We start from the raw sequence: 27908 nt of genomic DNA on the forward strand, positions 1-27908 counted from the left end.
TAGGCTTGGAAGGAGTAGATTTTTAATGGAAAATGTCAATTTCACCATACACACACAAACTGATGAAAATATATTTTCATCTATAATAATCAAAATGTACAGGCAATATAAGAAAAATGTTGCTTGAGAACTTATTAGAGTTTGGTTTAAGGTTATTTGTATATTTTGACGTGATATTAATGCTTTATGTTTTAAAAGTGATAAAGGTTTAACTTTTTTTGAATCTCAACAGCTACTGTCATTAAATAATCATTGTTTGATCCTCCCTACTGTCTAAGCCCCCCATAATTTTGCACAACTAAAAATTTAAATTGATAAAAATCAAAATAAGCTTAAAAATAAACATCAATGTTATCTATTGAAACTATAAAAATAGAATTCTGCCAAGGCTAAGTGTAGTATAAAATTGAATGAATGGATAAATAATAAAAGCCAAAATAAACTTTGATTGAATCTGGCCACAGTGTTAATAGGTGTTCTGAAAAATATTACCAAACTTTCAAACAACTTCATTCAAAAAATATTCTGTTCAGTCCCAGACCCTCTTATAGGGATGGACTAGCAGAAGTGTAGTATACCAGGACATGTTAGAACTTACTTTGCCAAGTTCTTCTTTCGGTTCTAACCCCAGGATGCTTTTTGTTGGAGGATCAAGCAAAACACCCAGTAACTTATCATTAAGTAGGGAATACACTTTGTTTTCTCTTTGTAACTATTGCAGTCATTGCTTGATTCAGTTTTTCTTATAATTTTCAGTCTGATTAGTTCTACTGTACTGAAAGAGAACAGTATGGATTTTAACTCATTGTCAAAATAATGGATATTGGCCACTGACCAATTCAATCATATTACAATGTCATATTTATTTTTAAAAAATCCATTAGACAAGTCACACAACTAGGTGTCCTGTCCACTCTTCCTAATTCAGAGCTCTTCCTAATTCAGAGGAAACCCAGACAACTGTAATAATGTCTTGATTTACCCAGACATATGAATACCAGAACCATTTCTGTAATTATCTCTTTATATGAATTATATTAACCATCCTCTTGCTAATTTGACTCTGTATCCATGAACTGTTTTTTTAATCAGACCTACTATTACAGTAGTTTCACTTGGTTCATATCTATAGGGAAATACTCATATTTTGCTTCCTCATTGAATTACTTGTGATTACAGTGCCACCAAATGTAAGAGCAGTATTTCTGAAATTTTTAGCTTGACTGTATGAACATTATTCATATTTTACAAGCCCTTAACACACAATTCCCTTTTAAAGTTCACTCCCGGAAAGAAGTTGATCTGTTAAAAAATGGGACTCCTAAGATCATCTTCCCTGCATGTTGTTGTCACTTTGCACCTTCTTTGATACCCTCCCCAGTCTCCACTTGACCAATGTATCAAGCTCAAGTTTCTCCTCCTAAAAAAAACACCTTTAAGATCATCACAACTTTGCCCCTATATACCTCTTCTCTTATTGTCATCACCCCATGTGCTGCCAATAATGCCAGCTTTGACTGCTTGACAGCTTGTCTGCTCTGCCAACAGACATCTCTGCACTTCCACATCTGATGTGGGGTAGTCACTTAAACTGAGCCCTCAGGCTAACAACCTCTCATTCAAATCTTTTTTCAAGAACCACTTACTGCCATGATCCCTCCAAAAAAATAAATAAATGAGCCAACACATAATGGTTAAGCTGCTGGGTAATTGGGACAGACAGATAAGGGGTAGGTATGGAAGATCAAAACTGTATGTAATTACAACCTTTATTTGAAAAACAAAAAACCAGCAAATATATACATCCAAATAAAAGTGTGTTTATGTATCTCTCTGCATACACATCATACTGTGTATATTTGACTGTTGTTTTTTTCCACCACCTTTCATACGTTGCTCATCTTGCATTGTAAACTCTTCTGGACAGGAACAATGTCTGCACAATAACCAGTACGACAGGTCCCCCATCCTAACTGGGGTTATTGGAATTGCCATAATACAAATATTAACTAATAATAAATAGTCTGTTCAAAGCATTTTCTTAACAGTGCTCACCATTTTTGTTTGTTGTATTTCCCCATATTTGCCCCATTCATAGTAATATTTTAAGAGTTTTAATTTTTCCTCTTTGCAACCAAGAGAATTTCTGTGGAGAGGAAACGCTCCAACATTCAGTTATAACCATGGGCAGATGTTTATTTAAAGTAAATAGTTTAAATTGGAAAAGTATGAATGTAATCGTAGTTGTATTGAATTATAGAATGCATTGTTCTTTTTGTTCCCTGGACATCTAAACTCTCTGCTTATAAACAGATAAACAGGCTGCATTTTAATTCATTAGCAAAAATGTTTAACATGATTTGGTAATGCAGCTCCACTTTTTATTTAAAATAAATCATCTACCTTAGGGCAAAATGTTCTGCATGTTTTAAACGAATACAGCTAATTGAAATCCCATATTGAAATTAAATCTCTCAAAAACACTATTTGGCATTCCATCTGATTAGTTTCTTTACTGCAACACTGGAAAAAATGTCTGTGTGTCAAATGAGTGACATGACATATGACCTGTGACAAACTATTTGGAAGAAACCCTCTGCCTATGTCTTATCCTGTTGCTTGATGGGGAGAAATCTTCAACCTTTAATCTTTCCAGGATTTTTTTTTTAAAGTAAAACTCTGGCAAGTTGGAGCGATCCTGTGTGTAGTGTTAGCAGTGTATTTCCCTTTGTCTTAATGTTGACAGGTTGAATCGCAACCATTTGTCAGTCAAGGATTATGTGAACCTACTTCCTCTATCATTATTGTGAAGGTCAGGAGAAAGGATGTTTTAAAAGGCCAATGAAATAGAAAGCAGCAGAAATGAAAGGATGTTACTTTTTGATCTTCTTCAAGTGTTTTTTTGCCTGCAACCACCATTATAATAGGAAAATGTTATAGAGGCTTGAAAGGCCTGTGCTCTTGTGAACTAAACCAAAGAAAATGGTGCCTTCCAGAAATGAATGGAAACAATAAAAAGCCTTCAGGCCATTTATAAAAATAGCCCTTCTGGGTCAAGAAAATGAAAGGATCTATCCAATGGCTTAAGAAAATTTTGTAAAAAGAAAAAAGTGATTTGCCTCATGCTATTTTAGTCACTTTTCAAGAAAGAAATTAATTTGCCTAAAGAAAAAGACTGAAACTTCGACGATTCGCACACCCCCTAATGTGCAGCATGCAGTAAAGTACTTTCACACTTAAAAGGTTGTGGACCCAATTCTCCATGTTACATCAGTTCTCCACTAGTGGCACTTAAGTCCTTATGATCTGGTGATGTTTTTAACAAGAACAATTTCCTATCAGTGGCACTTTTTCAAATAGATAGACTTATCATTGACTTATTGTAGCTGGATTAGTTCATGGAAGATACCCAAACCTCCAGAATCCCTACCTGTCTTGATTTCATGAAGAGTTATGCAATGAGGAAGGGGGAAATTGTGCTCTGAGTGTTACATGGTATATGTCAGTAGGGAGACTCACCAGCCAGGGAAAGAAAAATAAAGCCCCAACTAAAATCTCTTCATATGCTTGTTTTATTTCCAAAAACACTAAGTCCAAACCAGAGCAAATCAATTCAAGCTACTCGGTAATAACTATCTGAGGCCTTAGTAGCCAACTTTCCCTTTTCTTTAATATTTCCACCCAGAGATCAGCCCTGTGATAGGTAGGAACCCTGAAACCTCTCACTTACCAGAGCGTGTTGACACTCGTCACATATGGATTGTAAGCTTGTGGCAGAAGGATTCTTGAGAAACGTCTCTTGATTTTATTATTAAGGACCAGCATTTACCCTCAGATACACCTGTGTAATTCCAGTTGAAGTTGGTGTGCAAACACATTTGAGAGAAGAATTTGGCCCTATCAGAGTAAACATATTGATGGTTTCCTTTCTGGGTACATCTAAACTGCATGCTGATTTTGGCGGTATGTAGAGCACACACCCACATAGCCTCCTAACATGAGTATAAATAGCAGAGCACGTGGTAAGGAATGGCTTAGGTGTGGGTATTTATGCAAGTACGTACCCTATGTGCTCTCCACTTGCCCAAACCGTGCCTCCCTATCTACACAGCTATTTTTAGCAGTGTAGTGTCCAGCTGCCTCCCCGCTGCTGGAGACTTTCCCTTCCAGAGGAAAAAAAAACCCAGTGGGGGAAAGTTTGGCAGTGGGGAGGCAGTAGGGAAAGGCTCCGCCATCTCCCTGCTGCCAGAGCTTGCTCCCACCACCAGAAAGACTTTGGCAGTAGGGAAATGCTCCGGTAGCTCAGCCTTTCTCAACTGCCTCCCTGCTGCCAGAGCCTTTCCTCATCACAATGAAAGGCTCCAGTAGCAGGGAGCTGATGAAGCTTTTCCCTGCTGTCTCCCTCCGCCTGTAGCTACACAAGGCAGTGTGGACGAACAGGCTTTTCACTGCAGTGTGTAGCTACATGTACGCTACATGCCACCTCCAGTGGTGTCTAGTATAGACAAAACCTAAGAAAAATGTATATGTGTTTTTGAATTTGAACATATAATGCTCACATACACAACTACCATATACGTAGAGGCATAAACTGTACATTATCCTGCTCTTATCTTTGCACATTAAAAAATCAGCTTTTGTCAACATTTACTGTACAGTGCAGCACCATAGTGTGATGAGCTACGTAGCTTAGACACAGTCGCACCTGAGATTACCAGAGCTCCCCTTGTATTCAGATTAGGAAATAAGTGTTATGGTTACTGACTTTTTACTGGTGACTGATGTAGGTGTTTTGATCACTGGTGTATTTCTGGGGTGTTGCTGAACTTTACCTTTGATGCTGTGCTGATCATGACTTCTTCCTAGTTTGTTTGGCATCTGTATTCAGTTGTCTGGCATTCTACTGTCTTTGTTTAAATTGTATTTGTCTAAACACACTCATGCGCCTTTGCAGTCTCACAGGAGCTGAATGGTTACGCTTTCTTTTTAATTAATAGGAGCCCAGCTCTTTCTTGTTTATGACTTTACTAGGAAAAAATAAATATATACTAAAATAGATGAAAGTAAGGAAAGATACAATTAAGAGATAAAGATCTAGTGTATGTGTGGAAGTAGAGCAGTAGAAATTAATAACGTATTGGCCTGCATGTGACTATACCGCTCCATTCCCTGCTCTGTCGCTCAGGACAGCGCTATTGCACTGAATTAGGACTCTTCCTTGTTTTCTCATTGATGGGAGGCCCTATCCTATGAAGTACAAAGTATTCTGAACTCCCAAGGCCAAACCCTATACTTGTGTAACTCCTCATACCTCTATTAAAGTCAATGGCGCTACGACAACTTACACCAGGTGAGGATCTAGCCCACACTGACTCCATCCCTTGGAGGAGGTGCTCAGCATCTCACAGGATTGGGCCCTTTTTTGAGCAGTGCTTCCTGGTGATAATTTCTTTATCTCAAGCTGAACTTTTTGTTCTGGGCTTCTCCAGAGCTGTAGATGAGGTAATGTTTTTGTGTTTGCAGTTCTGTGCTTCCTGTGGTTAAAATAATTGTCACACTGGCTTTGCAGCATTATGCAGACTGCTCACAAATAACAGGTAGGTGTATTATTCAATCCCTGAAGACCACCCTGAGAAAGACTTCAACATTTTACAAATTCATTGGAAACAAGAACTCACCATTACTGAGCTTTTATTCCATTGTTACACCCGTATGAGACGGTCTCCACTAGTGATAGCTTCTCGCCATGGGGCATTGCGCATGGCAGAGCTGTGCAGTGTAGGAGGCTTTGAAAAACTGAAGCTGCCAGAAAGGAGACACACACAGAGTTAGAGAGGGACTGATATGTAGGCATGGGAGTATGGGAATAGTGCCTCTGTTAGCTATGGTATGGGAACAGTGCAAAGGCTGGCAGAGAACTGAACAGAACAGGCTTTAGCTAGGTGGGGTCTGATGGTTCACAGGAGGGAGTGAATGGAAGAAACGGGCAGGTTTAGAAAGGGTCATGAAAATGAGTGAATACTTATCCTTGCTCTTTGTCTTGGAGGACTCAGAGGAGAAAAGGTAAATGAATGCAAGTTAAAAAAAAAAATGAAAATGGCCAAGATAAATTAGAAACAAGCTGACAAAAGAACAACAGAGCTAAGAGGACGAAGTAGCTAAAAATAATATATCTAAAATCATAAGTTGAAGCATAACAGAGCATTATAAATATCATGTTGTAAGAAGCGAGGCTGCCCAGAACTTCAGCTTTACATTGTGTAGTGCTGTCTTGGGTGTTTGTCAAATGTGTTCTGGAAACATCTGTTTGCCTGTACTCTCTCAACATCCCAGATATAAAGAACTAGTTTTCAGCAAAGACTTCCTTTTTATCACCCCCGCAGAGCTCTGAGATCTCACTACCCCACATTACACCTGGAGATTTTGACTTGAGCTAGCAACCACTTAAATCATTCCTCTTTGACGTGCTTGTTAATAGTCTTGCTGCCTGAGCTATTCTTGCCTGAAAAAAGGCATTGCTCATCTGAGAATCTTCCATTCCAGCACTGAGTAGGCAGAAAAGTCATTCCCACAGCTCACCAAACTATCATGTATAGTGCTGCATTGGCTATATGCACATAATTCTTTCGCAGTATGTTCACCCTAGTAAATATCAAATGGAAACTGATTGATATATAAGGATAAGGTTACCCATTCCAGAGATGTCAGTTCCATTGATATCACTGTCCATCTCAGTCCAACCTTTCTGGCCTTTTGTCTCTCCTCTAGCACTTCTTGCCCCTGATTCCTTCCCCGACCTCCCCTTCTGAAACCTTGGCCCTCCCTTTCTTCTTCTGGTCCCTGGCCCTACCCCATTATTCATGGGGAAAGTCTGTCCCTGAGTAGAGGAAATGTGAGCAGGATCTGATGGCTGGTCTGGCATCCCCAAACTATTGGCTGATAAGTAGCACAACCCCTAGAAATGATAAAAAGCTGCAGCTAAATGTTTTGAGAGGGGCTAAAATGTAAAGAGAGAAAGATGCCTAACATATTTACAAAGATGTCTGGTAAGGAAAAAAAAGGTGGTGGTTTAAAATAAAATCTGCTAAAATCTAAACTTTACCTAAAACACTACATAGATAACTGGACAATAAAATGTAAAAAAAAGAAAAATCCACAAGGCATTTGATAATTTGGTATGTGTAATAAATATATATGTAGCTTATTTTTTGTTAGAAATTTTAAAATATTTTTGATTTTATTCACCTCTCAGAAAAAGGGGGCTAGGTCATCTTAACCACATTGCTCAGGTGGGTGGATTTTTCACACCGTTGATCGACATAACTAGGTCGACCTAACTTTTTAACGTAGACCACGCCTAAGTTCCCTGTGTAGACCAGCCCTGGGGGAGGGGAGGGATAGCTCAGTGGTTTGAGCATTGGCCTGCTAAACCCAGGGTTGTGAGTTCAATCCTTGAGGGGGCCACTTAGGGATCTGGGGCAAAATCACTACTTGGTCCTGCTAGTGAAGGCAGGGGGCTGGACTCAATGACCTTTCAAGGTCCCTTCCAGTCTAGGAGATAGGATATCTCCATTAATTTAGAATTTTAGAATTTAGACTAATGCAGAGACGTCTATGTGAGTCTGCAGAGAGCTTGGAACAAGCCCAGAGAAGTGTGAACAGCCCCATTCAGCTCAGTGAGGCGTTAATTAAGATGCCCAGTGATGATAATTTTAAAGTCCATAATGTTAATGATTTAATTTCTCATGTAAGAAAGAAGAGAGAGGGTTGCAGATCTGCACAATTTATTGTGCGCAACATCAGATTTTGGTGCCACTAGTGGGTGGTGTTGCGAGATACCCCAATCAAGAACTCAAGCCCAGAGAGCCTAGCAGAGCCCCACAGATGGTGAGGCAATCTCAAGTAGCCCAGTGGAGTCCAGAGAGCACACATGCTCTTCTTGTCAATGTCTGCACCATCTACAGTGAGCGGAATTTAATTCTGACACTGAGATGAGCAGAGTTTATTTTGTGAGTGGGGCTTGGAAGAGTGCTATCAAGTTTTTTTTCTCCCCAATCTCATCTTTTAACAATGCCCTAACTAACACACTTGTATATTAGTTCAAATGTTTTTGTAATATATTTGCAACAAGGATAAACATAATTAATCATTTTGACTGTACTTCTTCTAATTATTTCAAAGACTGGTTACAATTAAATTGGAAAGCTAACCAAATGATGCTAACCAAATCCCTGCCTTCGTAGGATATGAAGTGGTTTTCTAAACTGGTATCTCTTTACTCCATTCACATGCATTGGGTGTGTTTGTACAATTAGTGCATAGGTAAAGTTTGCATAAATGGTTTGTAAATAAAACCATTGCTGTTTAAATATTTATCAACATTAAAGCAGATAAAGAGCATTTCAGTGCTTGGGAAACCAATTACTTTCAACCTAGGCCAAGAAAATTCCAGGCAGTAGCAAGATGAAATTCTGCCAAGTAGTTCCAAGAATTAATTCATTCAACTGTTGCCTCACTATTTTTCTTTGTTTAACAAATACGTCAACTGATCTTCAGTATCAGCCACTTAAATAAATTCACTACAAACTAAAACCTTGTGGATCTCAGTTGCATATTCTGGCTCTGAGAGCTGTGCATTGTGCAGGATAATTTTGCCCTAATTCACTAATTTAATAAGCCTGCATGGTTGCCTCATAGGATTTGAATGATTGCAACTTCTGAAGTTGCCAAGCTTTTTGTTCTCTGGCTAAACTGTTCATGGGTATTTCTTTTTTTTTTTTCTTTCAGCATCAGTTTTCATATTTATAGAGCTAATGGCTTTATGTTTTATGCAGTTGTAGAATCATATCGTAGATCAAAGAGGAGGAGATGGCAAAGTGTTTTCTCAATGATATTAAGGAAAATATTCTAGTTACTTAAAACTTTTCAAGCTAGTATTGATTTTGTCCCATTAGTACTCTTTAGACTGGTAATAGTTTCTCTGTTCTGTTTTAATATGACCTGCAAAGGGAAAAAAATGGCTTTTTTGCTTGTGTATGGTGTATAAAGAAGGCCTTGAGAAGGATTTGAGTTTTTTGTTTGTTTGTTTTTTCCAGTTTGTATTTTACACTCGTAGTTCAGGCTCTGCCCAGGTCAGAAAACTCTCTGACTGGAGAGGTAGTGTAAATGACATCACAATAAGCAAGACAGTAAAAGCTGAGCTATGAGGAGCAGAAGGGACCTGTAATCAGATTGTTTAAAACTCTTCTGTGAAATCCTGGAGTTTAGCCATTGACTTCAGTGGGGCCAGGATTTCACCCTTTGTGTTTAGTTTAATATTTTGAGTAAAAAGCTTTTGTTAAAGATATAATACCACCACTCCTTTCATTAGAGTGTTAAGCTCTTCAGTAAGGGGTTAAAGCTCATATATTTCCCTCAAACAATCAGGGAAGATCACACTCTAGATTCCTGACATTTTCATATTAAAAAATAACCAGAGAAAAATGTCACTCCCCCCTCCTGCTAGCACCGACCTTTCGAGCCTTTTGCCTAAAAACCCAGAAAGGGCACAATCCTAATTTCTGTCCCCCCAAATGGAGACATTTAGAGTACATGACAGGGTTACCTGTGATAGCAGGGAACTGGGCTCGATGACTCAGCAGGCCCCTTCCAGTCCTGTCTCCTATGTTCCTTCCATAAATTTTCAGCCCTCATGGTGCATTGGCAACATGTGACTGATGGACTGTCTGGCATTACTTATCACATCTAAAGAGACCTTCTAAAGATAGCCTAATATCTTGCCATTACAAAGTTGTCTGTGTATTATTCATGGCTGGTGAGATATTTTAATCATGGCAGTACTTAAATAAAGTGACCCAAACTAGCAGCCATGTCCTGCTCCCGCTGAAATCAGTGGGAATGCTGTCACTTCCAGTGTATTCAGTACCAACCCTTGCCTCTCACCGCTTATCATTACACAGTTATGTACCAGAAGTCTCACCACTTACATCTGAGCTTGTTTCAAGTGTCAGATTCCCTGGCTGTGAAGAGATTCCTTGACTACAGAATCTTGAAAAGACACAGGAGATAACAGCATGTTCTGCAGCTACCTGTTATCACTGCCACAAGAACGGTTGCAGAGTGTATTAATTTTGTCACAAAATTATCATTTCTCTTCTGCAAAAAATAGCCCTGAGAGGTAGCAGATTTGGAAAAGGCTGAAATATTATCTATCTTATCGTTGTACGGAAGTCAAATATTAAGGAGTTTGCTTTTGACTCTGCAAAATAAGTAAATGTTAATATTAAAGACATATTAACTAGCAAAATGATGTAGTTCCCTGCAAAATAGTTTGTATAAGATTGTTCTTAAGGTTATAAACTGGGGTTCTTTAAAAGGAGCCTATGGAGATATGCACCCAAATCCCATTGAATGTCAATGAAAATCAGCACCTAACTCTTAGACTCCTTTAAAAATTTGAGCCATAATTAATGTCCTGCAATTAAATGAAGAGAAACATATGTGGAAATCAGCAAAGTGTAAAAGTATGACTCTGGAAACTCTTCACTGAAAGGCTAAAGTTCTGGGTCAGATGGATTATGGGGCAAGTAATACAGTGCCTTAAATCAGATTCCAGCAGAGGGACAATGTATCTTTAGGCCTTCTGAACACTAGAAATTAATAGTGTAACAAATTTTTTAAAAATTAGTAGTGCTGCTTAAAGCTCAGGGCTACAGCACTTCGCATAAAAGTAGGACTTCATTAAAAAAAATTAGATATGCTACGTTTATATGTTGCTAATTCAACAGAGAAAAAAGAATGCCTTAATTTTATAAAATTTGACATAGTGACAGCTTTAGGGAAAATCCAAGTTTAAAATTCAGTATTTCACTTGGCTGTATTTCATATTCCATTGATCACTTATCCTTTTAGAATTCGAACCTTGCAGCATTTAGACATCCGGGGTTTGGAGGGGAACTGGACACTTGGTGTGATTTGAATTGTTCTTCTGAATTCAGGACAAATCACCTAGCATTCACTCCCAGAAAACACATCATTTTATTCATACATCATTTGAGATCTTTTTCACAGGAGCAGATCACATGTATAATAAGATACCTGCAGCTTCTGTTTTCTGCCCTCCCATTCATTCCAGGAGACTGGCATTTCTTAACTTATTCTAATTCATTTTTTTGGCCACAGACAATTTTTATGTTCTGATTCTTTTCTTTTGCAATAGTTCATATTATAGACTGTAATGGTAAAAATGTGTGTGTGTGGGGGGGGGGGGTTTCACGTAATCATTTGGAGCCAAATTCTGGCTTTGAGGGTTTCCCCAGAATGGGAGTCTATTTTGTGCCTCATTTTAGCTGGCATTAGGGTCCTAAACAACTGTCCAAGCAGATTATTTCTTCCAGGAGAAGAGGGTGCATAGTAGCCGTGAGTAGATCAAGTGCTAGATACTTTTTTACTTCTGAAGCCTCTATATGACTCCAAAGATACAAAGGGTCCATATGGCCTGTGGAACCAGCCCCCACAAAATACCCCTTTGTACAGCGTTCCTTGAGCACCGTAGAGCTGTGAGAACAGCTACGTTGTCCGCTTTGCAGCCTCCAGCATATGGGTGTGCTAGGAAACAGGGAAATGGGGCCAAAAGTTGCTGCACTCCAGCTAATTGAGGTCAGTTGTCCCTGAAGCCTGTTAAAATCTGGCGCAATTTAAAGCAGCTATGGAGATTTGTGTGGCAAGGAATGAGTTTACACCCATAGAGGAAAAACAGAACCTGCAGCACTTCTGTCAGTCTTGATATTGCAGGCGATGCCATTGGTAGCTGTATTTGAGCTATTTAACTATAGAACAAGTCTTTGACAAGCATAGAAAAGAAATGCTAAAAAAAGTAAAGTATTTAAAAATATATAATATGATCCAGGCCTTTCTTCCTTATGTTATTTCTGCAAGATCAATACTGTTCTTAGAAAGTGATACAGTTATATGTAGGCCAGACTTCGGAAATCAAGACAAGCAGCACAAAACATCTGCACATTGTTTATGCATAAATGAGAATTTAAATCCTGAATATAAATATTCATTAGGTACAATGATGTGTTAAAATAATAGACTTTTTTATATGTATAGTACAGGAAGATTTCACAGATGGGCAAAAAAAAAAAAATGTAATCATACTTCATAGGCTCATTACCCTGAAGTTTCACCCTGAAAATAGTTAAAAAATTGTCTGACATCCTAAAACATTTACTTGATCATTATATTTGGACATGTTCTTCGTACAGCTGTGGTCATGGAACTACTCTAGTTATAGAATAAACAGCACATTGCAACTATACTGAGGACAAACAATTTTTCTCTTCTTATTTTCAGGTGTCTGTATGTACAGAACAACACTGCCTTATTCTCCTAATCATACAAGTATAGACTGTGACATATATATTCAAGCATGTGTAGGCTTATCAGAACATACAGTATAAGTATATCTTTTCACTGTAAAAGCCTCTTTTAGAAAAGTGAAAGAAAAATATAAAAATCTTTAAGAAGCTGTGTATGGCAGTTAAAATTTACTGTTTTTTAGATCAACCAGCTCTGCCTCCATTGGCTGCTTGGTGTATCACTTGATGATTTGGCAAACACTGAGGGTCAAATCCTTATATATTCCAGAACTGTGCTCTATGCAGTTGGGGTCAGGAGGCCATAGATGGCTTTCCATCAGCTTTCTGTTATCCTAATACTGGAGGCTGCTGGGCCATGAACCAGCCTCAGGCACTAGTTACAGAAGCGCTAGGCCTTCTCTAAATTGTACCAGCAAATAATGACTCCCAAGAAGCTGCTCCCCTGACCAGGATGGCAGGAGCACATCATGATCTGGCCCTGTGCAGCGTGACTCTAGCCCACCTAGGAATGCCCCCTCACTAGGAAGGCCAGGAGCTACTGGTCTAGAATTTGTCAGCCCTTAAGGCAACTCTAAGTCCCAGAGGGACTGAGAAGGATTGAGGATCCTAGCCCTTATTCTTCAACCCTACTTTAACATCAAATGAAGAACACGCTACATCTTTTGATGTGAAATAAAAGGCACTGTAGGAATTAAAGATCCTGTTATTCCTACCACTCTGTAATTATATTTCTACATGGAGTGCCACCCTCCTCCACAGCCCCTCATGTAGAGGCAGAAGGTAGAGTGACCCATAGGCAGCCTTGCGATCTCTGGGGCTGCTCTAACTTGCCCCAAGAATTAGGCCTGTCCCAAGAGCAGACCAGGGTTAGATTTAAGTATTATTCCTTATATTCTAATCCTGAATTCAGTTGGCATTTTGCCTGAGTAAGGTGCTCAGGACCATTTTAGGAGAACGAAGTCTGTGAATTCTTTGCTATTTTCCCTAATGCTAAAATGGTTTACACAAGTAACAAAACACAAAGAATATAGGAATTGCCAAACTTTATCAGAACCATGGTCCATCTAGTCCAGTATCCTAGCTCCAGCAGTGACCAGCTCTAGATGCTTCAGAGGAAGGTGCAAGAAACCCACAGTAGGTAGAAGAAACACAGTAGGTAGAAGATTCAAGAAGCTCACAGTGGGATAATCTGCCTCTTGGGAGGTTTCATCCTTATCTTCAATAGTTAGAGATTGGCTTAAACCCTGAAACACCAGGATTTTATGCAGGGTGGGGTTTAGGGGTAGGTGAGGAGGGCAGTAGTGCTGGGCACCAAGTTGTAGTGCTGGGTACTACATCGCTGTGCCACTCTGCCAATCTGATTGGCTGGTTGGTTGTTTGCTCGGCCACTCCAGGGGCAGCTGGATCGCTGAAAACATTGACCACTCTGGCAAAACACCTGGGACCGGCCCTGATTTTATGCCTTCAAAACCTCTTTGTTTGCATTAACTGTTATAACTCTGGCTATTCTTGTTATCCATATAAGCATCCGATCCCTCTTTGAATCTTACAAAATTCTTGCCCTCAATGACATCCTTGACAATGAGTTCCATTCTAATTATACAGAGTGTGGGGAAAGTATTTCCTTTTTTTGTGCTGAATGTGCCACCTTTCAGTTTCATTGAATGTCCCCTTGCTCTTGTGCTGTGAGATGGGGAGGGTAGAAGTTCCAGCTCATTATTTTATATTATTTTTTATCATTTTTTCTCTTATTCATCTCCTTTCCTCATGATCCCCGGCTTTTCACACACACTTCATATGAGAGTGCATTCATTCAAACTAGAACGGATTGTGGAATGGCGTGGAAGGAATGATCTGTTATGAGATGGGAAAGAATGCTAGTAGACAGTTTTGGGGTTTTTTTTTTGCAAGGTTGGTAATACTGAAGTGAGTTGGTTAAGGATATGTTGCCCGGTAGGAGGTGTAATAGTAGCCACAGGATCAATCCACTGACCCCTGTTATGTACCACAAGGATATTAATCTTTTGTAATCCTGACCCACGTCAGGTGGCTGGGATTAGGGAAGTCTCTTACCAGCACTTGTGAGTGTCACACAATGATTAAATAATGTAGTAGAACTTTGCATTTCATCCTTTAGGATAATGTCATGTCTGATTCAAGAGCAGGATAACACTTCTGTTTTACATTCCAGTAATGCCAAAAAATTCCAGTTAGTTTTGGATATTAGCTAGTGTAGATTTCACAGCTATTGTTAAAGAAAAACATAATTCTAGAACAGAGCTTTAAATATGATTGATGAAAGTGTTGTTTTATGGTTATCGTTTAAGGGTAAAATTAGTGTATTGTTTCTTCATTTAAAAGAAAATAATAATGGCGGTTACAGTCTAAATTTCTTGTAGTGGATAAATTAAGTTGTGTGATTTAGAATTTCCAGTGAGAGTTGTTTAAAGGTGTGAAATGTGGTGGACAAACAGGAAATAAGCATAGCTTTTGATTTGTGGGCCATATTGTTGCGTTTCTTCACACATTTTTATAGTAATCAGATTCACCATTTTAATAAATTAAACTGGCTGTATATAATGCATATTTCTAAAAACATGAAGGAAAGTATGCTTTGCTCACCTAATTAAAATTCAGTTAAATTGGTTTCACTAAACTAACACATTTTCTGGACAATTTTGGAGGTGGGTCTGTTGAATAACAAACAGACTTAGGTCCTGATCTTAAATTTCTTATGAACCCCAGATTCCCATGGAAGTGAATGAGAGTGATTTGTGCCAAGAATATACTATAAGGTTTAATTAGCATGCTAGCTTCCTAAATAACCATGTGAATTTTAATCACATGAAAAATTCTAAAATGTGCTAAATTGAGTCCATAACAGTTCAGTGTTGCTTTTATTTCTTGCAGTGATAAAAAGAGCCTTCTGGTTGCCAGCTCCTAGAGACAACATGCACTGTTATAGGTAGGGTGACCAGCTGTCCCGTTTTTAAAGGGACAGTCCTGTTTGGGGAGATTTTTTCTTATATAGGCGCCTATTACCCCCCACCCCTTGTCCTGTTTTTTCACAGTTGCTATCTGGTCATCCTAGTTATAGGGGAATAATAAAATAGTGAAATTTATGGTGTGCATGTGCAATTTGACAATGCGTTATTTGTCAGTTATACTGCTGCAACCTCATTGACTCATTGTGGAGTTGAATCAGTAACTTATAGCAGAAGGTAGGCCTGCCTTTGTAACTATCACACTGTCAGTTACCTCTCCACATTGGAGAAAAAAAAATAAGTGAGAATTCTCAAAAACTGTGCCAACATCTAGTACAACAACTTCTCTATTTCTGAGATAATTCATGTGTATATGGCATTTCATTTTTAAAAAGGCTAAGGTGTTTCATCAAGTAGATGTTATACACCTAAATAAATCACTGTTAATATTATCAGTAAAACAATCCAATATACACTTTTTTCTACAATCAATATATGTTAAATTATCTTGTTTTCCAAAGAACAGACATTGCACAATTTTGGGCCCAATCCTGCCTTCCAAGTTATTTGCAGTCTGATTCACACAAGCCTCCCAGGACCAAATCTTTCATATTTAACATATTACTTTTATTTTTAAAAGTGACATAAAGCCCCTGATTCCATTGAAACAATGGGAGTTTTGCATTGACCTCAATGGGAGAAGTACAAATGTAATGATAAATTAGATAGCATTGTACACTTATTGCAGTTCATCCATAGAAATAAAAACATTTTACAAAAGTAAGCATCACTCCTATTTTATGGATGGGGAAAGTGAGGTACAGAGAGATTAAGTAATTTGCCCAAGGATAAAACATTGTAAGATCTTCTGTCAAAAATCTTGCCCGCATACCAGACAGCAAAATGCTTATTATTACTGTGTTGTTATACAAATAAGTCATCTCATACACAGTTTGATTTTAGAGAGCCACTCTCTAGCCAGGACATGTTTTGTTCCCCCTCATTCCCTGAAATCTTAATTATTGAACACACAGTATTCTTCTGTTCACTACTTGAAAAGGTTTTTGAAGTCTAGGTCACTTTGGAAGTATGTAATTCAGGGAGTGTATTTTGAAAGATAAGGGCTTGTCTTTCTCTATATTGTGGGGTTTGTGCAGGATGGTGTTTTAGGCAGAATTAACTGGAATCTTGTTCTGCCATTTTAGAGACATAGCCTGTTTACATAAAAAACAATCAGAATAATATTACCAACAAAAAAGGGATTAGAAAAGAAGAATCTTTTTCACTTAATGAATGGGCCTCCTTGGTCCTGTAAGGTTCTTAAAAAGGTTATTTAAACTTTCTCCTAGCTGCTCCAGGGGCATTATCAATTACCCGTATGCCCACCAAATATTATGTAGCTGTAATTAAACTAAATTACTATGCTGTGGCTTTCATTACACAATGACACACTTTTGTTAGAGCCATAGAAAAAGCTTAATTACAAGTCTAGACATCCCTGAAATCAGAGCAAAAGAACTTTCTTTTAATTTTTTTAAGAGAATTCAAAGTTTTAGTAGAATTTTTAGCTATGGAGAGCCAATGCTGAACTGGAACCCATGGTTTTTGTTCCACTCTCCTGTGTCCTGCAGCCTTGATTTAGTAATAGCTTCCATGTGAAAGTCCTAAAAATATTCTGTAGCAAAACAGCAGAAAGAGAGGCTATAAAAACTTCTCCCTTTTAAACTCCGAGTGAATTAAATACTCACGAAAGTGGCAGGCAGGTATTACAAGACTATATATATATATTCTATATAAAAATACTCTGAAGCATTACCACATAGCATAATATAAAAGCGTACACTGAAGCCAAATGTCACCCACTTCTTCCCACAGCTAAATCAATGCCTACTGGGAGTTGTCACCCTAACTGAAGGGTGTTCAACCAAAACTCTTTCTCCACAATATTTGTTAGACATTAAAGTGAATTAGGTGTCAATACAAATAAGCAAAACCAGAGTTTCCTTGCCCTTACCAGTTCCTCATCTTTCAGACTCACGATTCTTCTGATGTCATCATAATTTCACTACTCATCAGATCTTTCAGGCTAGATGAGACCTGACTTTTTGAGGTAAAAAAGAAGCTTTCGGGTCTCATAAAGAAGCAAAAAATGGGAAGTGGGACAGTAGATCAATGTTTTTTTCTTTGCAGGTCACCTTTAGGGAAACATGGTCATGTGCCAGTCATAAGTTGGTATTGTGTGTTGCATTAATTAAAAACTAGGAAAAAGCCTGTCTGTATTTTATAGAGTAGACAGGGTAAGGGTCTGTCTTTATTTGTGTCTTCTACAGTGCTGAGCATATCAGAGTTTAACAACCAACAATAATCCATTTGACACTCTGAATCCTAAAATACATTTACCCCAGGTCTTCTGAGATTATATAAAACTGATACTGTTGTAACCTACTGTGTACCTGAAGTTTGCTCAACACCCTGTGGGGTCAATCCTACTACACTTGGGCTAGCGAACAAGGCTCACAGTGCAGCAGAATCACTGCAGTTCTATTATGTGGGGGTAGATAGACTTTGAAGAGGCAATGCAAGAGACTGCCCTGTGCACCACAGATTAGTTCTCTGAGGCTGTACATTCTGTAGCAGTGCACATAGGAGCTGGGAGCAGGACAGGGCTGGGAGAGTAGACAGAGTAAAGCCAATGAGTCTGTAGCTATGTAGACTCATGGCTAAAATTCATCTATTTGGAAGGGAAAGGTGGGTCACAACTGATGTTTCCACAGCTGACAGGCAATTGGGGTGGCCACTGAATAGTTGCACTGGTGCTTCTTCACCTTCTAATGGAGAGGATTCTGCTCCCCCAGGGTTCATCCAATGGGCAAAGACTATTTATCATCATCAGTATGATATTTTTATTCAGTAGTGCCTAGGTGTGCTGGGCATTGTGCAGGCATAGGAAGACAGTCCCTGCCCAACGGCTTTACAAAAATAAACAACTCTGTGTGATCTTTATTCTGTGTGGAGACTGAGTCAGATTTCCTCTCTCCAGGTTCAACACTGACTACCAGTGTAGTGGGGTTTGGCTGATTGTGCCCACAGATCCTTATTAACCCTTTCAGTGTGGGGTTGGTAATGTACCCCATCACACATATATATTATTTTTATCTTAGACAATTAAAAGAATCCCTTTTGTTTCTAGTCAATTTCTGTGTGTTTGTGTGTGTGTGTGGGGGGGGGGGGTTGTTTGCTTTTCTTTCTGGTTCTTGTGCACTATTTGGGTGACTGTGTTCCTAATAAGCAGGAATGTCCCCATTTATAGGATCTGTCTTGATGTTTGGTTTTTAAAATGGTGCATTTTTCAAGTGTTGTAACCCCCTGCAAACCCTGGCCCATTGAAAGTGTCACTGGCCACCTGAACTGGTGAAATTGACTGAGCACATCCATGAAGAACCTCTAGATCTGACTCATGTTGACATCTTACTTCACCTCTTCCCTGAGGCCTTCCAGTGACCTCTCTTTCACACAAATCTCATCAAGCCAAGCCATCACCTCCTATTCAGTCAAGTCCATTGGGTAGCGAGAAAGAGGAAGATTGCTTGACTGAGAAAAGAGCTGGGGAGGCAGGGAGGGCTCATTCTTCTCTCTCACCGTACTATGCATGAATCCTTGAAACACCGCAAAGTCATCTCTTGCACACCCACCTCCCTGCTCATGTCAGGTGTCCCAGCTTCCCTCCCCCACCCCCCGAAAGTCTGTTCATCTGGTCACTGTAACAATGATGCAACATGGAGTTGCAAGCACTGCAACGGGGAGTTGTTTGGATATGACTAGACAAATCAAAAATACTCAGTAAATAATTTGTATTTAGATTTATATACGAAGTAAAATAAAACTTTAATTAGACAATGCCCTGTAGTATTCCCCAAAACAGTGCTGATTCCAGATTGCCCAGTTCTAAAAGTTTCTGAATGAAACACTCAAGTTATGTCTACACTGCAGTTAGACACCCACGGCTGGCCATGCCAGATAACTCAGGCTTGTGGGGCTCAGACTGCAGGGCTGTTTAATTGTAGCATAGACTTCTGGGCTCGGGAGGTCTGGGACCCTCCCACCTTGCAGGGTCCTAGAGTCGGGGCTGCAACCCAAGCCCGAATGTCTGCATGGCAATTAAACAGCCCCTTAGCTGAGTCAACTGGCATGGGTCACCCCGGTTTTTAATTGCAGTGTAGACGTATCCTAAAGATCAAATTTTTAACGAACCTACAAAAGTGTGCCAGGCCCACTGGTTTCTGCACACAGCCCACATTTGCTCATGAAAGGGGTTAACTGGGTGCAAAATACCTGATCTGCACTCACATTTGTGCTTTGGGAGTTTTTTAAACCACAAACATGAACTCATTTCAAATTCCCTTCTACCCGTTCACCTTAAATGCTAGTAGATTAAGTTTTGTCTGACTGCAGTTTGTAAGAATGATTATCAGCATAACTTCAATACAGTGTAAATCCATATGTATGCTCAAAAAGACATTTTCACTGAGATAATGCTCTTTTCATGATCTTGCATTGTTCTTTTTGTGTTACTCCTTTTCAACTGTTAAATTAGTAACTCATCCTGTTCTTGTTTATTGTAATGCACCTCTGAAGAGACTAATTGCCATTACTTGACAAGTAAATCACGTACTTTAGTACACAGATGCTATAGGACTTTACTGAATCTGAATATATCAAAGTAATGTTGCTATGGAAATACAATGCTGTGAGGTAAATACAAATTTTCTACTTAACAGTTTATGGTGGTAACACATATTAATGAAGCTGCAAACAACGAGCAACCTTCTTTTACATTCTAGAACCATTTACTGAAAATTAGAAGAAAGTGCAAGCAGGACTACTTGGTTAATAGTTGAATATCTCTTTGTATTATAGAGTGCAAATGTAATTATAAACTATCATATAGTACTGTATACTCACAGCCGTTTTCATCCACAGACCTAAAACCCTATTACACAAATATCATCCCTGTTTTAGAGATGGGGAAACTGAGGTGAATCATAGAGTCTGAGGTCACAGAGTGAGTCCCTGAGAGAGCCTGGAACATACCAGGCTTGTGACTTATCCACTGGACCATGTTCCTCCTCCTGGTCTCTTTTTATTTTCATGGTAACTGGTGACCATTAAATGACATAGTTAGTATATATAAGGTAGAGCTAAGGTATTTGCTGTGCATGGTAATTACAATGTGTATATAATTGTTTCTGTCTTTTAATTCAAAACACAGCTTTCATGATAATTAACTTTGGACCTACAGTACCAAGGCATTGTTTCTACAAAAAAATTGTACTGATTAAACTAAATCAGTGAGGAATCAACTGAAGCCAAATCACTATCAGGCACCCTTAAACTGAAATGAGTGCCCACGTAAGGGGACTGCACCAATTTAACGAAATCAGTTTCAAAACCAAGTCAGTTAAATTGGTACAATTCTCACATATAGACAAGTCCTGAGTGTAACTATCAAGTAGCCTATAAGTACAAATAACCATTGCACAACATACTAAAAATACTGGGGCTTCGATGCTCCTTTCACTTGCCCTGGTTGAAGTTACTGGAGTTTCACTACTAAAAAAAAAAATTTAAAAAATGGTGTAAACAAGAGGACAGTCAGCCCCAGGGTATTTACCAAGTAAGGGACTGATTTTGCAATCAGGGCATAAGCTCAGAAGGCCCCGGGTATACTGGCTGTACGCCAGGAACCCAATCTGTATATGACAGTTGGCCCAGATCATAAGGAGGGAAGGAAGGCAACTACATGTGCTGCAGAACCTTAAAGAGCAAAGCTGCTTGGAGCAGGTAGCTCCGGTAGAGAGGAAGCTAGTGGCCTCCTTCCTGAAGATGTGACTCTGGCTGCCCAGTGTCTTTGTGCTGAAGAAAAGAGAGACTTTTATTTTTATTTTTATTTTTTTGCATGAATAGAAATAAAATTTGTTTCTATCTTGTGGCAGGAGATCTATGATTTCACACTCGGACAAAAAAAGAGCTGAACAGATTTTGCCCAAATTTTCCACCCAGGAAAATGGGATAAGATGAAGCCTTGACATTTTCAATCCAAAGCCATGACAGCTTTTGAGAAAGCCAGGGGCATGTGAAACCAAGGCTTCAGGACTGCACAGTATTATAATCCTTCAGTCTTCTGTAGAAAGTAAAGATTTTATTTTTAGAGCAGCACACATGCTAAGTTCTCCACTATGCTTGTTCTCATCAAAGTTTGTGTGTGGTTCAGGAGTTGGGTGACCATGTTCTGACCTCTCAGAATGATTTAACATACAAAGCTGCCTAATGCTTTTCTGATGCTTCAGATTTCAATATCTCAGCATCTGTTACCTTAACATTAACCCCTAGAGATGTTACCATTGTGTTTTAAATGGTCAATAAGCCCCTCAGGGATGGTTTTTCTTCTCAATCATGAGAGCTGATGCTCTCTCTCTCTCAATTTTCAGTTTCTTGTTCAGATGACAAACTATATTCAAGTGTGTCATGCTACGAAGTTTTGTAAACAATTTTTTGAAATCTGGTTAATTGGGTTATCCCTTGTCATGAAATAATAGTCACTAGACTGTAACTATAGAGGATTAGGAAAAAGCTGTTTCATACTATGACTTAGACACTTTGATTTTTCCCTTCTAGTACCTGCATGCAAATGGGATTGTTCACCGTGATTTGAAGCCAGAGAATCTACTCTATGCAACACCAGCACCAGATGCACCATTAAAAATAGGTGAGCAGCACTACCTATATACTTCCCATCCTTCCCTCGTATTGGTATTATTTTGTGTGGTTCACATGTATCTCCTCTCTTCTCCCCATCATTGTATTCTATTTTAGCAATGATATCCAGATGAATAGGCCCATTCTTTATACAGCAGCACAGCTGTGCATTGTTCTTTAAAAATAAATAAAAGACAGATCCCTGCCCTGAGGAATTTACAGTCTAAATTAGGCACAATACCTCAAGAGATGACAAACACAGGAAGAATGGGATTTGGGAGGGTGAAGATCACAGTAGGGAAAGATTATGAGATCAGATTCTAGTTACATACACCACTTGTTAGTTCCTTTTTTGTTAGACAATATATTACAATTTTGGGACAAATATGAATGAGAGCGCAAAGGTGGAGGTAAGCAATGAAAGCAAGCCAAAAGGAGCTTGAAGGAGGAGAGGCAGGTTGTTTGGCACAGAGTAGAGAAGTTATTCCAGGCATAGGTGGCAGTATGAAAAAAGATGGGAGGAAACCAGACAAGCTACAAGCTGACCTGAATTCGCAGTTTGTCACAAACCAGGGCGTAGAGTGCATTCACTGAGGGCCTGACTTCCAGGAGCGGTGAGCACTTGCAACTGCAGCTGGAATCAGTAGGAGCTCTGGGTGCTCAGCACCTTTGAAAGTCAGACCCTAAGCCTCTGAAATATGAATATTCACCACTTCCATGTAGGGAATAGACAGTTTGTGTGCCAGTTTAGGGCAGCCCAGTGCCGTACTATGATAAAGCAGAAAGCAGCAGAATGGTAATTGATGAGCCATGTAGGCTGTGGCATTGCTGATGTGATAACTGAAAGAGATCTGACTTTTACATATTGTAAAGAAAAGAAAAAGAATCTCTGAGCCTTATGGTCTCTCTTTCATAAGGAAACCCAAAAGTGAAGATGCAGTGGCATAGGCTTCCGCATGTGCTAGAAACACAAATATGTTCTCAGAGTCCCAGGCAGGCAGAAGTGGATTAGGGTTCTGTGGGACCCTGGGCCAGAGCAAGTGGGGGCTCCTCCCCACCCCTTCCACCTGCAGTCTCCCCCATCCCCCACGGCGCTCCTGCCAGGGAGCGGGGTGTGGGCACCTGCCCAGTGCTCCTGCCAGGGAGTGGGATTGGGGCATGGGGGCTTCCCCCACTCCCCGGCAGGAGCGCCAGGCTGGCAAAAGGAGTGGGGCAAGTCCCTGCGCCCTGACCCTGCTCCCCAGCAGGAGCACCTGGGGGTCAGGGAATGGGGATGCCCATTTTTCCAGGGGCCCCCAATTGGCCGGGGCCCCTGAGCATGGGCCCCATTGGCCTAGTGGCTAATCTGTCACTGCTCTTGTACAGCCCATGGTAACTACTAAATCTGCATTTTCAAAACACAATATCAACTGTTATCTTCTTGTTCTCAGCTCAGAGTACTCACTTTTAAATTCATGTTAAACAAAAGCAAACAAACAAGCTATATTCTTCAGTTTTTAAGGCAGAATCTCATCATCCAAACTGGAATTAGAACAAGATACTAAGATCATTCATAGAAAAAGAAACACAAGTGATTAGGTCTTCAGTTCTAATCTCATTTGAAAGATGGGACCTATGACAACGTGCTGGCTCCTGACCGCTCAGTATTTATTTAGAGGGAAGGGTGCCACATGCGGAGTCGCTGACACCCCCTTCTGGCAAAGCCTGAATTTTCCTTGGAAATCTGCTCTTGAAATACTACCCAACGGCTTGATCTGAGGTGCTGAGGGCTCCGGCCCTGATCTAGCAAGTCACTTAAGCTGAGGTGTAACTTTGAGCACACCAGTAGTTCTATTTAAAACAATGTGCTAACACACATGCTTAAAGTTAAGCACTTGCTTCAATGCTTTTCTGGATTGTAGCTGGAAGGTTCAGTTCTTTGTAGGCTCAAACCCTATGCCATTCCCGACTTAGTTGATAAGATCTGAAAAAGTCAAAGTCCAAAATGGTAGCGCTTCAGCCCAATGTATCCAGTGTCACTCCTAGAAAGAGCACTACCAGGGACAGTGTTTTTTGGAGTGACATCAGAAAAAAGTTACTGTCCTCATGTTTTACAGGAGAATCGGGTAGTTAGAATTTTTGACCTGCCAGTAGGTGGGTGATGTGTTTCAGAACTGAAAGACGCACATTTCGCTAACAATACAAAACCATCCATTTGGAAAATAATTTATCTTCCAAAGGAACCACTGGACTAAGTACATCATCAGAACGAAGGGCGTATTTTCATGAAAATACTCTACAAAACGGATAGTGTTCTGTTTTATAACATATACCTTCTCCAGTTTTTAAACGTCTTCTCTTTTGTATTTATTTATTTTGTCTTCATAGTATTTTGTATTCCATGCGCTGTTCAGAAGTTCTGAGTACATGATTGACTCTGCATCTGACTCTTCATTGTTGGCTGCTGTACGTTCCACTGTCTTTAGGGCAGCTAGCACAAGTTGTACTTTAAAAATATTTTCGTGAGCTTAGAGCAAGAGGATTTAATCCATCAACACACATTTTGCTTCTGTATAATTTTGTTTCCATGCAATTCTTCTGAAGTAATTTTTCTTTTAATTTGTTCCTTAAAATGACAGTGATTTTCCTTAAATGTAGCGTTTTCAAAAAGAAAAGTGAAGTACTTCCCCCTGTTGAATCTATGCTCACTTTACACAGTTACAAGCAGACAATAACACTTTTATTTTATGTTTCTACAAATCTTGACAGCTGATTTTGGGCTTTCCAAGATTGTGGAAGATCAAGTGACTATGAAGACAGTTTGTGGAACTCCAGGGTACTGTGGTATGTTCCTTTATTACTTACAATATATTGGACTTAGACTTTGATTCAGAGACTATTTACATTTTCTAATTTCTGTGTTTGGCAAATGCAAGTTTCTTAAGTTTGACGAGGCTCCTGAACAGCTTAAATCAAAAACTAGAATTCAGAAGCTGGCATCAGTGTATGTTTTTGAAAAATTAACATACTCTATAATTCCAAGCCACACTAACCAATATTCCAGTGCATTTTCTAATATAATTTCATAATTTACATGAAAGTACTCTGATGTTGAATACAAATTAATACATTATACAATAATATTCCACTTATACATAGGGCCCTACCAAATTCACAGCCATAAAAAAAACGTGTCACGGACCGTGAAATCTGCTCTCCCTTCGTGAAATCTGGTCTTTTGTGTGCTTTTACCCAGATTTCACAGAGGAGACCAGTGTTTCTCAAATTGGGGGTCCTGACCCAAATGGGAGTTGCAGGCGGGTCACAAGGTTATTTTAGGGGGGTCGTGGTATTGCCACCTTACTTCTGCCACGAGCAGCAGCACAGAAGTAAGGTAGCAGTACTGCAAACCCCCCCTACAATAACTTTGCGGACCCTCCCCCACACTCCTTTTTGGGTCAGGACCCCTAAAATTACAACACCACGAAATTTCAGATTTAAATAGCTGAAATCATGAAAGTTATGATTTTTAAAATCTTATGACTGTGAAATTGACCAAAATGGACCATGAATTAGGTAGGGCTCTACTTATACAAATGTCATCAAAATCCATGTCAAATTATTGAGATAATGGATTATATTGGCATGTCAGGTATAATGGCAATGTCATTAGTGTGACTTGATAGGGCCCTTAATAATTCCTATTATGGATAGTCCAACATTAAATGTAGTAGAAACTAGCTTAAGGTGACCTGTTTGTTTTTTTGTTTTTAAATAAAGACCAAATTATCTATCTTAATATTATCACTTAGGAAAGGGAGCTAGCTTAAGGTCTCACGAAGGCAAAGCACTTATGCACATGCATAGCTTTATCACATGCTACAGTCTTGACCAGTGACTGAGTCATAAAAAAAAGAAGTGGCAGAACACACTTCTGGTACTATAAGTGACACTACCAGAAGTAGCAGAATGCCAACGAAAAACGCCGGACTGGAGTTCCAGAGCATTCCGGCACGACTTGAGTCCTGGTCCTGACTTAGAGGTGCTGATGAGCAGTGCAGAATTGGGACCAATATGATTGATAACTATGGGGTAAAATTAGAGAGCTTCCTACAGTGGCGGTGCACCGGCTCACCAGCCTGGGATAAACAAACAGCCACACCCAGTTCAGTTTGTAGCCTTTTTCTCAGGGCTCTTTTTTATTCTTTAACACAAAGAAGTTTAAGTGGAGCAATTGGGGGACCAAAAAAAAAAAAAAAAACCCCAGTCCTGTTTTCACTGAGATCTGTGACCTTCCACAGGGGTGTCTGCAAGGCTAACCTGCCCTCTCACAGTCTTCTCCTACAGCCACTGGAGAGTGCACTCCCAGTCCCTCTCCTGGTCCCAGGCAACCTCATAGAGCTGGGGCCCTTTTTTACATCCCTTGTCTGAGACTCATCAGACCCAATCACTAGATGCTGCCTGCTGGGCTTCTCTCCAGAAGAGAGTCAGCTGCTCCCAGACCCCCATGGCCTTAAAAGGGCAGACTGCACTGTTAAAGGTGGATTTTGGCAACTGGAAAGATTGGGGTGGGAGTACTTGTCACTTTGAGGGATGTGGAAGGGTTGGGACCCTTTTCATAATCAATTTTTAACCAAAATAAAATAAGAATTAAATAATGTGATTGATGATTAGGCTCAGTTAATAACATAAATTGCTATTACTGTGTAGATACTATTAGTGCACTATAAATATCTTAATGGAGGTAGATAGAACTGTATGCCACATTTGTATGCCATTTTAGAAGTACATTTAGAAAGTAACCTCTGTATGGCAGGGACCATATTTTCCCATCTTTGTATGGTGTCTAACACGAAGTGGCCCTGATCTTACTCAGGACTTCTGGGCAATACAAATAATAATGACAATTTAGACAGCTTTAGTGTATGTACCTCTGTTTTTCAGTCTTTGTCAAACTTTTACAAAAAATACATGTCATTTATGAGTTTGGCCAGCTCCATGCTTTGTGATTATAAGTCTTACTGAAAACTCCACTATCCCTCTCTAGCCCTTCATACCAAAAATTACAGCTGTCAGGATTACAGAAGCCTGCTCAAAATCTCAGATGTAGAAGTTCAGTCTTGTAATTTTAATGACAGAACCACATTCAGCCACTGGGGGTATGTCTAAACTGCAATTGGGAGCATGCCTAACACCCTGGATAGACAGACTTGCACTAGCTCAGCACAGGCTAGTGTGTTAAAAATAGCAGTGTGGATGTTGTGACACCGGCGGAGGCTCGGTCTAGCCACCTGAGCTCGAACCCGCCTGACTCCCTGGGTCTCAGCTCTGCTGGCTAGCCTGAACCTCCACCCATGCAGCAACTATTTTTAGCGCTCTAGTTTGAGCCGAGCTAGTGCAAGTCTGTGTCCTCGGGCTGGGAGGCGTGCAACACACAATTTTTTTCAGGGAGTTGTGTTTATGATTTGCATATATAGGTACCGCATTTATGCATGCAAATTGGGGGCTTGCCTGCACAATAACATCTAGCTGGCCATTTATTTGCATAAATGCCTAATATGCATGTGCAGTCATAATAACTGCATGAACAAATTAGGTGCATGATTGTACATGTAACTTGAATGCAACACTTGGCTTCTGACTGTAACCCATGAAGTATAATACATAGCAGCTACAACTTTTATTGCCTAAGTAGTTATTCAGTTTAGGTTATTCAATATTTATGTTGGTTTTTATGTTATGATATTGGACAGGCCTTGACCAAAGTTCTCTTAAGAGTCTTAATGACACTGTTTTACCTTGTATT

General features: G+C 39.6%; 1 protein-coding gene across 1 annotated transcript in view; it reads left to right on the forward strand.

The window, feature by feature from the left end:
* CAMK4 (calcium/calmodulin dependent protein kinase IV) overlaps positions 1-27908 on the forward strand; it is a 282427-nt gene that overhangs the window by 223042 nt on the left and 31477 nt on the right. The window contains exons 6-7 of the mRNA XM_065406770.1: positions 22043-22133; positions 24872-24946. Of these exons, the coding sequence (XP_065262842.1) occupies positions 22043-22133; positions 24872-24946 (166 nt within the window). The remainder of the gene's footprint in view (positions 1-22042; positions 22134-24871; positions 24947-27908) is intronic.

This window comes from Emys orbicularis, chromosome 6 (genome assembly GCF_028017835.1).
Source record: "Emys orbicularis isolate rEmyOrb1 chromosome 6, rEmyOrb1.hap1, whole genome shotgun sequence".
NCBI lineage: Eukaryota > Metazoa > Chordata > Testudines > Emydidae > Emys > Emys orbicularis.